The sequence below is a fragment of the Xiphophorus hellerii genome, chromosome 5 (genome assembly GCF_003331165.1).
Source record: "Xiphophorus hellerii strain 12219 chromosome 5, Xiphophorus_hellerii-4.1, whole genome shotgun sequence".
Classification (NCBI taxonomy): Eukaryota; Metazoa; Chordata; class Actinopteri; order Cyprinodontiformes; family Poeciliidae; genus Xiphophorus; species Xiphophorus hellerii.
This window is the reverse complement of record NC_045676.1, coordinates 29,464,185-29,478,991: the sequence shown is the minus strand read 5'-3', so window position 1 is coordinate 29,478,991 and position 14,807 is coordinate 29,464,185. Positions and strand designations below refer to the sequence as shown.

General features: G+C 38.7%; 2 protein-coding genes across 2 annotated transcripts; both read right to left on the bottom strand.

Annotated features, from left to right (window-relative positions):
• Positions 1-3,616: 3,616 nt before the first annotated feature.
• LOC116719444 (snake venom serine protease serpentokallikrein-1-like) lies at positions 3,617-5,249 on the bottom strand. Its single transcript, XM_032561958.1, has 6 exons — positions 5,207-5,249; positions 4,796-4,978; positions 4,515-4,707; positions 4,139-4,200; positions 3,918-4,039; positions 3,617-3,828 (listed from the first exon to the last, which is right to left on the bottom strand). The coding sequence occupies exons 1-6, from the start codon at positions 5,247-5,249 to the stop codon at positions 3,679-3,681; spliced, it is 753 nt and encodes a 250-aa protein (XP_032417849.1). The 3' UTR covers positions 3,617-3,678.
• Positions 5,250-10,770: 5,521 nt separating this feature from the next.
• LOC116719393 (anionic trypsin-2-like) lies at positions 10,771-13,730 on the bottom strand. Its single transcript, XM_032561898.1, has 6 exons — positions 13,724-13,730; positions 12,029-12,221; positions 11,758-11,946; positions 11,382-11,443; positions 11,161-11,282; positions 10,771-11,071 (listed from the first exon to the last, which is right to left on the bottom strand). Exons 1-6 carry the CDS (start codon positions 13,728-13,730, stop codon positions 10,922-10,924), a joined length of 723 nt encoding a protein of 240 aa, XP_032417789.1. The 3' UTR covers positions 10,771-10,921.
• Positions 13,731-14,807: the final 1,077 nt, after the last annotated feature.

Sequence of the window (14,807 nt, the reverse complement as noted above, 5' to 3'; positions counted from 1 at the left end):
AATTTAGTTAAATCCAATATGGCTGACAAATGAAAAAGCATGTCAACCATATCAGGAATATTAAGTCCCTCCTTCTACTGTAGAAAACTCTTGCAGCTAAAAAATATATATTGTGACATAAAGCAACTCCTAAAGACTAATACTATTGATGTAGTTTCCAAATAACAACTTTGTATTTGGAGAAATTACAGCTGATCACATGTCCACTAAAGTGGACGTCATGCATCAGTGGCAATATTTTGACAGGTATTTATTGATGTCATTACTCTGACTATAGATCTACAATATGCTCCATTTCCAGCAAATATTTTGGCTGTAAAAACATTCTGAAATTTCAGTTCTTTACTTGAAGATTTAAGGAAATAAGGGATTGTTGCCATTTTATTTTGTAACAAATTAAGCTTTATTGTGGTTCTTAAAAGACTATTTAATTTATATGTAGATGTTTTCATTACATATATTCATTCCGAACTGACCACAATGGACAGAGTGACTTTAAAGTCCAATGCATTACCATTGGACTTCTATTGTCGTAGAAGTGTGGACCCAAATGCAGCAGGCAGGAAAAATTAAAGTTCTGTTGTAGATTTAAATTTAAAAAATCAAACTTATAAAAAAAAAACAAAGTCCAAGGAACAAAAATAAACCCAAACCAGAGACCTGAAAAGACCATGAGGAAACCAGGGAGAATGGAGAGAAGCAGTGGGGTGGAGTAACAAGACGAACCAGCCAGTAACAGTCTGTGATTTGACTAACTAGAGATGTGATTGCATATTCATCTGCTACTGAAAAAATAAACATATTTTATGTGGCTAAATGTTAGTTTGGTGTAAAGTGGAGCTAATATACTAACAAAGATCAAGTTAAAGAAGAACATGAAAAAACAGAAAAAAGTCCTGCTTCTACGTTTTGAAAAATAAAATGATTAATGGAACTAAAATGTCCTTCTTAGAAGAAACTATGAATCTTGTAACTTTATAGACCAAAAATATTAACAGAAATTCATAAGGAACACACTGTTATGGACAAAAGGACTCTTTGTCTTTTCTGCTTTATCTGCTCACACGCACACAGCTGCATGCTGACATAACCATAACATTTAAGACTGGTGACAGTCACACATGAAAAAAACTGATTAAGGCAGAACAACACCTTAGAGAGGAACCAGAATGAGGAGAAAATAAAGCAGAACTCATGCTACAATATTTGCTTCACTTCGTGTCACAGCTAAAGTGAGCTGAGTGGAGCACAGTGCTGGGTGGAGAATGTCACTCTGTATCTGTTCTATTTGTATGACTTTTAACATCCCAGTATGTCTCAGGGTGATTTTAAGATTCTTTTACTGGTTTTTAAATGTCTTAATTTTCTTGAACAATCATTCCTTGCAGAGCTGCTATTATCTTATGAAGCGCTGCAGGCCCTGAGGTCCTCTGGCACCGGACTATTATCAGTTCCAAGAGTCAGAACATGCACTTATTGTGGGGCTTCTTTCCAGTATTGTGTCCCCCGTTCGTGGAACGGTTTGCCAGAGATCCTGAGGGATCCAGAAAATGTTGCTGTCTTTAAGAGCAGGCTCAAGGCCCACCATTTTAACTCTATTTGCTGAATTGACCAAAATGCAGCATTGGTCCGTTGCCATGTTTCTTTGTGGGACAACAGTTTCTGATTCCTTTTGTAGATTTTTATCAAAGCTGTGCCCTAAAGACGGTGTTCCGTAATATGCCATTTCCTTTATCCTTACATGTGTATATAAGCGCGTGGGCATGTGTGTGTGTGGGCTTGTGTGTTTGTGTAAAAATGAGCATGCAGGGGCGTGCCGTGGTGGCGTAGGGGTTAGCGCAACCCGTATTTGGAGGCCTTGAGTCCTCGACGCGGCCGTCGCGGGTTCGACTCCCGGACCCGATGATATTTGCCGCATTTCTTCCCCCCTCTCCTTCCCCGTTTCCTGTCAGCCTACTATCATATAAGGGACACTAGAGCCCACAAAAGACCCCCTGGAGGGGTAAAAAAAAAGAGCATGCAAGCAGCTAAAAGAGAGAGGTAAACAGAATACTTTATTCCTAACAGCCCCCCTGATGGGGTGGCACAGACACCACCCCGCCAAAATCATTAAATGTGGTGCATGTGGATCCCAAGCTAAAATATGGCGGACTGTTCTTTCAAACCATTGCATTGTCCCGTGGCTCCACACACAGAATGCCACGTCTCCAGTAACGGCCAGCAGCCCTGAGTGTTGCAAAACCCTGGGCACATCCCATAAAGGTGATACAAATGTGTCACATTTGTGGGAGTAATTAAACATGATAAAACATGGCTGAAACCAATGGGTAAAAACATACCAAATTCAATGATTCTGATAACAGTAGCAAGAGATGTGGGCCTGCTGTATTTTGGTATTAATGAATTAATTCATGATTTCAACCCACTGACTGTTCTTCCACCTCATACATCAAGAACTTAACATGGAGGCAAGATTATTCTCTGCAATGCAAACTTTTTTTTCTGTTCAATCTGATGTATAATCGGTGAAAAACGTTGTATCAAAATAGTATTTAATGATATATTTTGTCAGTACTAACATCTTTTTACTTTTTCCAGGTGTTACAATAAAATTGAAAGAGAACTTCTGTCATATTAAAACTTTTATAAAACAAATTGTGATTTATTACAAGTTTTACGTAATAAACATAATTTAAATTTAGTTTCAACAGTGAAAGAAAATTAAAAATTAAATTAACAGTGACACGTTGTTTAACTGCAATAGAGGAAAATTTTCTATCATTTTTATGTTAAATATGTGGCAACGAGAAGCTACCATTAATTAGTTATATCTGGTTTTACATATTTTCTTAAAACTTCTATTTCATTCCTGATTTTGACTTTTAAATTGTTTTAAAGTATTGAACTTTTTATTTCCTTTATTGAAATGTGATGCTATTATTTATTTATAAGTTGTGTTGACACTGCCATCTTTAACGGGCTGAAAATGCAGGGGTCGTGACGAAGGAAAAATAACACAGCCTTCAGTTTCGTTTGGCCTGAGTGCAGTGCTCACCAGAGCGAACTGTGGCCTTTTATTAGCAGATTGCACCCACCTGTGTAAATCTCGGCCCACAACAGGAAGTCAACAAGAACATCAACAATAAGATTCAACAAGTTGTTTTATTTCATTTTTTGTTAATTGTTGAATTATGTGACTGCTGTTTCATTATGGTTGTGTACGGCTCTTTGGTCTTGGAGTTTAAAGTTCACTACAACTAAATCTGGAATAGTAACTCCAGAGCTGCATAGTTAAGATGCTGTATGTTCATTTCTGATGTAAAATAAAGCCAAAAAAACCTGAATAAATAAATTACTTCTGGTGTTTCTCTTCATGTGATTTAAAACTCATGTCACGTTTGTAGACTCAGTTCAGGAAAAATATCAAGTGAACAAACCGAACCATGAATATAAAGACAATCAGACAGGAAATGGATTTTTAAATTGATTTATTGATTTATTTTTCATTTCTGAGGCAGAAAAAGCTCCATTAAGGAGGTCAAGCTCATGTAAGAAATAACTAAAATATTAATCTATCCTAATTCTATAAACCTGTAGAACAAACTAATGAAGATACAACTATAAAATTACATCTGAGAGGAAATTTGATGAAAATTTTATTTCATGATAGTTTATGTTTTATTTAAGCCCAATTGTTTTGCTTATCCACTCCATGTATTCACACACAACCATGCTAATAACTGGATTCCGGAATGCATAGTCTTTTCCACTGCCAACAATCACACCATAAATCTTCTTGTTGAACACCACTCCTCCACCAGAGTCACCCTGTAGGAAAATTTATAACAATATATTTATGTTGTAAAACAGAAAAGTTTTCTCTTGTCTGTAGAGAAATATTGAAGAAACAAACTTACAAGAGTCACATCCTTGTTCAGTGCTTCAGCAAAGAATAGATGCCCATATGTTTTCTTAAAGACAAAACCACTAACTTTCATGTCGACACACTGAAGATGTGGTGGAAGAGGAGCACTGAGTACTGTAGAGAAACATGAGAATCATAAAAGTTCTTCACTTAACCTTCTCTGTACAGACAGAAACAAAGATTTTATTCTCACTACTTCAATATTTCTCTCACAGCGTGAATTATTGGGGCCTGTTATCGTTGATCCTGCTCCTGCCAGCTGAACTGTAGCACCACTGAAACACAATTAGGATAAATGTCAAAAATGATGACAATGTAGAAAATGAATCACTAGGAGGAACAATGAAAGAACAGAAAATAAATCCATGAAGGATTTCATCCACAGAAACAGGAGTGTCCACCTCCAGTCCTCAGTGACGGTGTCCTGCATCCTTTACATGTCTCTGGTCCAACACACCTGAGCTAAACAGGTTCTGGTTCTGCTGGTGGCCTGATTACCTGACTCAGGTGTGCTGAAGCAGAGGCAGATGGACCAGAGAAGTGGAGACAGAAAACCTGAGGTCATGTTTTTGACCAGAGAAAGACTTACATCGTAATACGATTATTGCATCTTGGTAGCCGAACAGGATGGATATTTCTTACTGGTCTCTGAAGCTTCAGCAACATGATGTCATGCTGCTGATGCCATTGGTCAACATAAATCACAGGATTGTGTTGGATTATCTGATACTCCTGTGTAGCAGTCCGTGGATGAACTCCTAAAGTTGCTATGGTAGTCCTGCAGAACAGGTTAGATTATAATGAACACATAGAAAACCTGAACATCTGCAGATAAAACTGTCTTAATGACTCTTTCCTACCATCCTGGCTCAGAGTTCCAGCAGTGAGCTGCAGTCAGGATCCACTCAGGGTGGATCAGAGATCCTCCACAAGGGATCTCCTGACTACCATTGTTGCTTTGCAGCCGAACATGATAAAGACGCTCTTCGTCATCACAGTTTTGACCTCCAATGATTCTCTTGTGCAGAGAAACATGTGAGTTCATTGAAACACCTGAAAAAGAAAAAGGAGGACTTCACTCAGAAATCAGGTCCAAACATGGCTGAAGGAACAGAAAAGAACAATCAGTTAAAGATTAAAAAGCATTACAGTTCAAATGCAAAGAAGTTTCAGTCTGAAACAGAATCAGAGGGAAGTTTGACAGTCACAGAGAAGAGCAGCTACCTGGAACTACTGGAAGCGTCTCCAGTGTTTCCAGTGTGTCCAGTGTGTCTGACTCACCCAGCCCCAGCAGCAGCAGCAGCAGAACCTTCAGCAGAGCCATTGCTGGTCCAACTACCTGTGAATGTCTGCAATCCTCCAGCAGCTTTTAAACTCTGTTCACAACTTTCTGCTGTACAGGAAGCCACCAATAACAGGACAGACAGTGATTTGTGCTGTCATCTGTGTACAGAGGAACTTTAAGAACTCAATGTTCTAGAGAAACTTGAAAAATATTCTTGTTCCATTCACAGATTATTTTACAAGAAAATATTCTTGTTCCATTCACAGATTATTTCACATAATCAATGTTTTGATTATTTCAAAACATTAACTCCTCATGTAACTCTTGTGCATGATACAATACACTGCCAACTACTGGCCAGCTATTGCAAGTGCAAGAAAAAATTGTTGAATCCAATATGGCAGACAAATGAAAATACATGTCGACCAACTCAGAAAAATCCAGTCCCTCCTTCTACAGTAGGTAAAAATATATTGTGACATAAAACAACTCCTAAAGACTAATACTACTGATGTAGTTTCCAAATAACAACTTTGTATTTGGAGAAATTAAAGCTGATCATGCATGAGTGGCAATATTTTGACAGGTCTTTATTGATGTCATTACTCTGACTATAGATCTACAATATGCCCCATTTCCAGCAAATATTTGGCTGTAAAATCATTCTTATATTTTAGTCCTTAACTTGAAGATTTAAGGAACAAAGTACATTGTTGTCATTTTATTTTGTAACAATTTAGGCTTTGTTGTGGTTCTTAAAAAGAAACAAATTTTATTTGAATTTAAATGTTTACATTACATAAATTCATTCCAAACTGGCCATGATGGACAGAATGACTTTAAAGTCCATGTGTGTGATAGAAGTGTGGGCCCAAATGCAGCAGGCAGGAGACGTAAAAGTTCTGTTGTAGATTTAAGTGAAAAATCAATCTTCCAAAAAAATAGTCCAAGGAACAAAAATAAACCTAAAATGAAGATACCATGAGGAAACCAGGGAGAAGGGACAAGGAGCAGTGGTGTGGAGTAATTAAATGATCCAGTTAGTAATAATCTATGATTTAACTAATTAGAGATGTGAAGAGATCTGCTACTCAAAAAACAAACATCTGTTTTATGAGGCTAAAAGTTAGTTTGATGTAATGTGGAGCTAATGTGCTAACAAAGAGCAAGTTAAAGACAAGCCTAAATATAAAAAAGTAGAAAAAGATCCCTGATAATACATTATGAAAAACAAAAAGATTAATGAAACTAAAATGTCCTTCTTAAAAGAAACTATGAATACTTTATAGACCAAAAATGCTCCAAGAAGTTTAAAAGGAACACTCTGTTATGGACATTTTTCTATCTGTTTTATCAGCTTACACGCAATGGGTGAACTAAACAACCCTGACATCAGTTTTCTTCCCCTCTACCTTGAGAAGAAAACATTTGTTTAAAAATCATTATTTTTCAGGGCGTGCTGAGGTGGCGTAGGGGATATTATGACCCATGTTTGGAGACCTTGAGTCCTCGTCGCGGGTTTGATTCCCAGACTCGGCGACATTTGCCGCAGGTCTTCCCCCCTCTCCTGTCAGCTTACTTTCATATAAGGGACACTAGAACCCAGAAAAGATCCCCTGGAGGGGAGGAAAAAAATAATGATTTCTCTAAAAATAGCCATTTATGTTTCTATTCAACTCCAACAAAATATTTAAGATGTTCATAATTATGAAGTTTTCCCTGTAATGACTTTCTTGAAGAGAAATTCAAAAATAAATATTCCTGTGTGTTTTTTGACTGAGATTTTGAGACAATACGTCTTTTTTCAATTGTAACATGTTTTTAGAAAGATTTTCAAAAGTTTATTGAACAGCAAATCTATTCCATGTTTACTTTAATACAATAAAATTTGGTTTTCTAACAGTAGATGAAGAGTTAAATTATATTGTTCAAGATGATCCCCTCTCCAGCTTTGTTCATAATGTATGAGGTTCTAGAAGAGTCAGCGAGTTTAATAATAAACTCTATTAAGACCAAAATGCAGCACTGTTCCATCACCATGTTTCTTTATGGGACAACACAGCAAAATAATGTCGAACAGTTTATGATTACTTTTCTAGGTTTTTATCTAAGCTGCCCGATAAATAGGGCGTTCCCCAATGTGTCATTTCCTTTATCCTTATGTGTGTATGTGTAACACCAGGCTAATATGGCCTGGTGGCACCAACTAGTTCAAAGAAAACAAGGGGGAGGCAATAAGTCAGAACAGAGATCACTTGAGTTTTAAACAATTTTATTCCCAAAGGGATAAAAAATTCTGTTATTTTAATACAATAAAAGGGTCTCCAGTCCCAGGTAAATCCTCAGCTAGGAACTCCTACAAGGCTGGAATCCTGGCAGTCTGATACAGGCGGAGGAATTTGGGGTTAAGGGATCTGACAGTTCAATTAAAGTCTCGTAGGTGGATGTGGGCGCTGACAGAGAGGTGTGAATCCAGGTATGTGCAACGGAGGCTCTTAGGTGGAAATGGGGGCAGAGCGGCCAGACTGTGGAGTCTGGAGCCCAGTTGGGTGAGGAGCAGTTATTGAACAATGAAGATGTGATCTTTGTCAGGATGGGATTCCAGGTTTGATTCGCAAATCTCCTGCTCCACCGCCCCTTAACGATGCTGCAACCGATTTCTGGAATGAGCTGCAGGTGTGACAGACTTGTGGAATAATCCCACAAAGATCCTCTATAGACAGAGCACTCACACTGAACATAAAACTGAATCCGAACACCTACATTCTGAGCACCCAACTCTGCACCACATCAGGTTTTGTTGGTTTAAGACTACAAGGTCCAAAGATGCACCTTTTTTCCTCTTATTAAATCCATTATTTCACCATAAAACTACACTGCACTCTTCCATTTGGGAATGTAACAACTCAGCTCTCGATTTGTTTACTTTCAATTACCCAATTAAAATGGATATTTATCTTTTGTTTCTTTGGGTCGACCCAGAGTTTGGTGTCTGCTGTGCTCTGCTCTGTTTTTCAAATCACTTACCTCCATACATCCCAGCAATGCCTCCAATTGTTGGAGATTATACACTGCTCAAAAAAATAAAGGGAACACTTAAACAACACAATATAACTCCAAGTAAATCAAACTTCTGTGAAATCAAACTGTCCACTTAGGAAGCAACACTGATTGACAATCAATTTCACCTGCTGTTGTGCAGATGGAATAGGCAACAGGTGGAAATTATTGGCAATTAGCAAGACACACTCAATAAAGGAGTGGATCTGCAGTTGGGACCACAGACCACTTCTCAGTACCTATACTGTCTGGCTGATGTTTTGGTCAGTTTTGAATGTTGGTGGTGCTTTCACACTCGTGGTAGCATGAGATGGACTCCACAACCCACACAAGTGGCTCAGGTAGTGCAGCTCATCCAGGATGGCACATCAATGCGAGCTGTGGCAAGAAGGTTTGCTGTGTCTATCAGCGTAGTGTCCAGAGGCTGGAGGCGCTACCAGGAGACAGGCCAGTACACCAGGAGACGTGGAGGAGGCCGTAGGAGGGCAACAACCCAGCAGCAGGACCGCTACCTCCGCCTTTGTGCAAGAAGGAACAGGAGGAGCACTGCCAGAGCCCTGCAAAATGACCTCCAGCAGGCCACAAATGTGCATGTGTCTGCACAAACGGTTAGAAACCGACTCCATGAGGATGGTATGAGGGCCCGACGTCCACAGATGGGGGTTGTGCTCACAGCCCAACACCGTGCAGGACGCTTGGCATTTGCCAGAGAACACCAGGATTGGCAAATTCGCCACTGGCGCCTTGTGCTCTTCACAGATGAAAGCAGGTTCACACTGAACACATGTGACAGACGTGACAGAGTCTGGAGACGCCGTGGAGAGCGGTCTGCTGCCTGCAACATCCTTCAGCATGACCGGTTTGGCAGTGGGTCAGTAATGGTGTGGGGTGGCATTTCTTTGGAGGGCCGCACAGCCCTCCATGTGCTCACCAGAGGTAGCCTGACTGCCATTAGGTACCGAGATGAGATCCTCAGACCCCTTGTGAGACCATATGCTGGTGCGGTTGGCCCTGGGTTCCTCCTAATGCAGGACAATGCTAGACCTCATGTGGCTAGAGTGTGTCAGCAGTTCCTGCAAGATGAAGGCATTGAAGCTATGGACTGGCCAGCCCGTTCCGCAGACCTGAATCCGATTGAGCACATCTGGGACATCATGTCTCGCTCCATCCACCAACGTCACGTTGCACCACAGACTGTCCAGGAGTTGGCGGATGCTTTAGTCCAGGTCTGGGAGGAGATCCCTCAGGAGACCATCCGCCACCTCATCAGGAGCATGCCCAGGCGTTGTAGGGAGGTCATACAGGCACGTGGAGGCCACACACAATACTGAGCCTCATTTTGACTTGTTTTAAGGACATTACATTAAAGTTGGATCAGCGTGTAGTGTTATTTCACTTTAATTTTGTGTGTGGCTCCAATTCCAGGCCTCCATTGGTTAATAAATTTGATTTCCATTGATGATTTTTGTGTGATTTTGTTGTCAGCACATTCAACTTTGTACAGAACAAAGTATTCAATGAGAATATTTATTTCATTCAGATCTAGGATGTGTTATTTGAGTGTTCCCTTTATTTTTTTGAGCAGTGTACTTTCTCAAGCTAAGTTTATTAGGTTCATGAGGTTTAAGAAGAGTGAGCAAGTTGAAATCATGAATTCCATTGTCATAACAACACAACAAAATGGGACCTAACAAGTTCCTATTGTAGGCCTGTATCTAAGATATGCCCTGAAGAGGGTGATTCCTAGTGTGTCCTTTCTTTCAACCTTAGCTGTATATATATGTACATGCAAGCACTTAAAAGAGATAGAGGAAAACACAGCAATTATTTATTCCTAACAAAAACTAGTTTTAAGATGTCATGAGACATTTTTTCAACCTGCAATAGTGATTTAGTACTAATTCAGAATGAATGGCTCGTTCCTCTAAAACACCTCTTCATGTCAGAGATCATGTCACCAAAATGAAAAGTCCTGACACAACAACAATGAAATCAAGGAGTGCTGAGAGAAACTGATCAGACACACAGATTTTTCCAAACAAAATTGATAAATGCAAAGTAATGACAGATTTTGGTAACTAGTTAAACATTTAGTATGCTTGCCATTAAAATATTTAGTTACCAACTAAACTAAATATTAAGTTTACTAACTAATTATGTAGCTCATGGCTAAACTTGAAGAAGATCCTCTGATCTTCTCCAACAACAGCAAAGGTTTCAGTGTTTGTCTATTTAATGTTTCTAAAGTTTAAGTTATTAGAAAATGTGTTCAAAAGTTAGAATTTATCAGAATACATCCACCACATCCATGCAGATGTCATTGTTTTCTACATGAACTGTTTGATGCAGATTGTAGATTTTGTTTCTTTAATGAGAGTAACAACTTTTAAGACTGAAAATATGTTCAATAACCATGAATGTAAAGACGATCAGACAGGAAATGTTTCTTTTTCATTCATTTATTGATTTATTTTTTCATTTCTGAAGCAGAGAAAGCTCCATTAGGGAGTTCAAGGTAAGGTGAGAAAAAAACAAAACTATTAATTTGTCCTAATTCTACAAACTTGTAGAACAAACTGATGAAGATACAACTATAAATTTGTATCTGAAAGGAAATGTGATGAAAATTTTATTTCATGATAGTTTATGTTTTATTTAAGCCCAATTGTTTTGCTTATCCACTCCATGTATTCACACACAACCATGCTAATAACTGGATTCCGGAATGCATAGTCTTCTCCACTGCCAGCAATCACACCATAAATCTTCTTGTTGAACACCACTCCTCCACCAGAGTCACCCTGTAGGAAAATTTATAACAATATATTTATGTTGTAAAACAGAAAAGTTTTCTCTTGTCTGTGGAGAAATATTGAAGAAACAAACTTACAAGAGTCATATCCTTGTTCAGTGCTTCAGCAAAGAATAGATGCCCATGTGTCGCCACGAAGAAAAAACCACTAACTATCATGTTGACACACTGTAGATGTGGTAGAAGAGGAGCACTGAGTGCTGCAGAGAAACATGAGAATCATAAAAGTTCTTCACTTAACCTTCTCTGTACAGACAGAAACAAAGATTTTATTCTCATGACCATAATATTTCTCTCACATCGCTGATTATTGGGGCCGATTGTCGTTGGTCCTTCTCCTGCCAGCTGAACTGTAGCACCACTGAAACATAATTAGGATAAATGTCAAAAATGATGACAATGTAGAAAATGAATTATTAGGAGGAACAATGAAAGAACAGAAAATAAATCCATGAAGGATTTCATCCACAGACACAGGAGTGTCCACCTCCAGTCCTCAGTGATGGTGTCCTGCATCCTTTACATGTCTCTGGTCCAACACACCTGAGCTAAACAGGTTCTGGTTCTGCTGGTGGCCTGATTACCTGACTCAGGTGTGCTGAAGCAGAGGCAGCAGGAATGGAGAAGTGGAGACAGAAAACCTGAAGTCATGTTTTTGAGCAGAGAAAGACTTACATCGTAACACGATTATTGCATCTTGGTAGCCGAACAGGATGGATATTTCTTACTGGTCTCTGAAGCTTCAGCAACATGATGTCATGCTGCTGATGCGATTGGTCAACATAAATCACAGGATTGTGTTGGATTATCTGTTTGTCCTGTGTAGCAGTCCGTGGATGAACTCCTAACGTTGCTGTGGTAGTCCTGCAGAACAGGTTAGATTATAATGAACACACAGAAAACCTGATCATCTGCTGATAAAACTGTCTGAATGACTCTTTCCTACCATCCTGGCTCCGACTTCCAGCAGTGAGCTGCAGTCAGGATCCACTCAGGGTGGATCAGAGATCCTCCACACAAGGTCGTCTCAGTACCATTGTTGCCCTCCAGCCGAACATGATAAAGACGCTCTTCGTCATCACAGTTTTGACCTCCAATGATTCTCTTCCGCAAAGAAACATGTGAGTTCACTGAAACACCTGAAGAAGTAAAAGGAGGACTTCACTCAGAAATCAGGTCCAAACATGGCTGAAGGAACAGAAAAGAATAATCAGTTAAAGATTAAAAAGCATTACAGTTCATATGCAAAGAAGTTTCAGTCTGAAACAGAATCAGAGGGAAGTTTGAGAGTCACAGAGAGTATGAGCCTCCCTGGAACCAGTAGGAAGCGTCTCCAGTGTTTCCAGTGTGTCTGACTCACCCAGCTCCAGCAGCAGCAGCAGAACCTTCAGCAGAGCCATTGCTGGTCCAGCTTCCTGTGAATGTCTGCAGTCCTGCAGCAGCTTTCAAACTCTGTTCACAACTTCCTGCTGGACAGGAAGCCACCAATCACAGGACAGACACTGATCTGTCCAATGACAGGACAGACAGTGATTTGTGCTGTCATCTGCATACAGACTAACTTTAAGAACTCAACATTCTAAAGAAACTTGAAAAGGTTCTTGTTCCATTCACAGATCATTTCACTAATAACAAAACATTTACTCCTCTTGTAACTGATAGAATGACCAAATGAAACAAGAATGTTTTCATTAACATTAAGGAGTTGACTTAAAACAAGTAGCTCTTATATTTTGCTACAAAGTTACTTATTAGTTATTTATGCCTTCTCTCAAGTGAACTGAGATTTTTGCACTAGAATCTAGACTAAAAATAATTGGTTAATTTTCTGTTTTTGCACAACCTTGCAGTGACTTTTGCACAACGGAAAACTTGATCATAAGCTTGATGAAATAAAATTGATATTTTGAAGGTAGAGAGAATCCTTGTTTTCAGGTTGATGTTTTGTTTTTACATAAAAATTGATTGATTTCTATTCTGCAAGAATTTACATCTGCCTTTGCTTAATTTTTTCCTGAGTTGTTTTGGAAAGTGAAGCAGCCGCTTCTGTGGATTCATACTGATGCATGCAACGTGAAGTGGGTGAGAAAGAACAGGTGATTTCTGTTTTGTTGCCATAAAAGATGGAGTTTTTGGACTACTTGAATGATGTCTATGTTAGCTGTCTTCCAAAAGGGTGAGATGAACGTCCAGATGTTCATACATCTGCAGGAGGTTTTCTTCTGCTGAGATTATGGAAACTGAGTGGATCCCAGATCCTTTCAGCAAGTCAAAGCAATCAAAAACAATTGTAATCTGATCTGACAGCAAACATGGAACATGCAGTAAGTTCAGCTCCCTGAACTTACACACTTTGTCTGACAAAAACTCACAGGAACTAAGTTCCCTCTGTGTCTCACAGGTAGCAACTTGACTTCACAAATTTCTGCACAACTGAGGCTCCAAATACATTTAATGACTGAGAAACACCACCCTGTTAGTATCTCAAACCATGCATTATGTATAATCCATTTTATACATACAGGACAGTGGACAGTTATCTAAAAAATATTTTCTTGTGTTTATATGGGATTTTATTTTATAAATGCACACAGACCACTAAAGTGTACACTAGTGCATGATACAATACACTGCCACCTACTGGCCATCTATTGCAAGTGCAAGAAAAAATTGTTGAATCCAATATGGCAGACAAATGAAAAAGCATGCCGACCAACTCAGGAAAATCCAGTCCCTCCTTCTATTGTAGGTGAAAATATATTGTGACATAAAGCAACTCCTAAAGACTAATACTACTGATGTAGTTTCCAAATAACAACTTTGTTTTTGGAGAAATTACAGCTGATCACATGTCCACTAAAGTGGACGTCATGCATCAGTGACAATATTTTGACAGGTATTTATTGATGTCATCACTCTGACTATAGATCAGTCTGAAACAGAATCAGAGGGAAGTTTGAGATGCACCATATGCCCCATTTCCAGCAAATATCTTGGCTGTAAAAACAATTTTATATTTCAGTTCTTATCTTGAAGATTTAAGAAAATATGTGATTGTTGGTATTTTATTTTGTAACAAATTAGGCTTTATTGTGGTTCTTAAAAAGAAACTATTTTTATTGATATGTAAATGTGTTCATTACATATATTCATTCCAAACTGACCATGATGGACAGAGTGACTTTAAAGTCCAATGCATTACCTCCGTCTGTCATGATGTGTGTGATAGAAGTGTGGGCCCAAATGCAGCAGGCAGGAGACGTAAAAGTTCTGTTGTAGATTTAAGTGAAAAATCAATCTTCCAAAAAAAATAGTCCAAGGAACAAAAATAAACCTAAAATGAAGATACCATGAGGAAACCAGGGAGAAGGGACGAGGAGCAGTGGTGTGGAGTAATTAAATGATCCAGTGAGTAATAGACTATGATTTAACTAATTAGAGATGTGAAGAGATCTGCTACTCGAAAAAACAAAACATCTGTTTTATGTGGCCAAAAGTTAGTTTGATGTAACGTGGAGTTAATGTGCTAACAAAGAGCAAGTTAAAGACAAGCTTAAATATAAAAAAGTAGAAAAAGAGCCCTGATTCTACGTTATGAGAAACAAAAAGATTAATATAACTAAAATGTCCTTCTTAAAAGAAACTATGTATACTTTATAGACCAAAAATTATCCAAGAAGTTTAAAAGGAACACTCTGTTATGGACAAAAGGACTTTTTGTCATT

What these genes read in the sequence shown, in the direction of transcription:
- LOC116719393 (XM_032561898.1), bottom strand. An exon ending in TGGAAGTCGGAGCCAGGATG is followed by an intron (nt 11,947 to 12,028) that starts GTAGGAAAGAGT and finishes CCTGTTCTGCAG; the next exon opens with GACTACCACAGCAACGTTAG. An exon ending in CGGCCCCAATAATCAGCGAT is followed by an intron (nt 11,283 to 11,381) that starts GTGAGAGAAATA and finishes GTTTCTCTGCAG; the next exon opens with CACTCAGTGCTCCTCTTCTA.
- LOC116719444 (XM_032561958.1), bottom strand. Translation starts at nt 5,249, where the DNA reads ATGGCTCTGCTGAAGGTTCTGCTGCTGCTGCTGCTGGGGCTGG. An exon ending in GCTGCTGCTGCTGGGGCTGG is followed by an intron (nt 4,979 to 5,206) that starts GTGAGTCAGACA and finishes TTTCTTTTTCAG; the next exon opens with GTGTTTCAATGAACTCACAT. An exon ending in AGCTCACTGCTGGAACTCTG is followed by an intron (nt 4,708 to 4,795) that starts AGCCAGGATGGT and finishes CTAACCTGTTCT; the next exon opens with GCAGGACTACCATAGCAACT.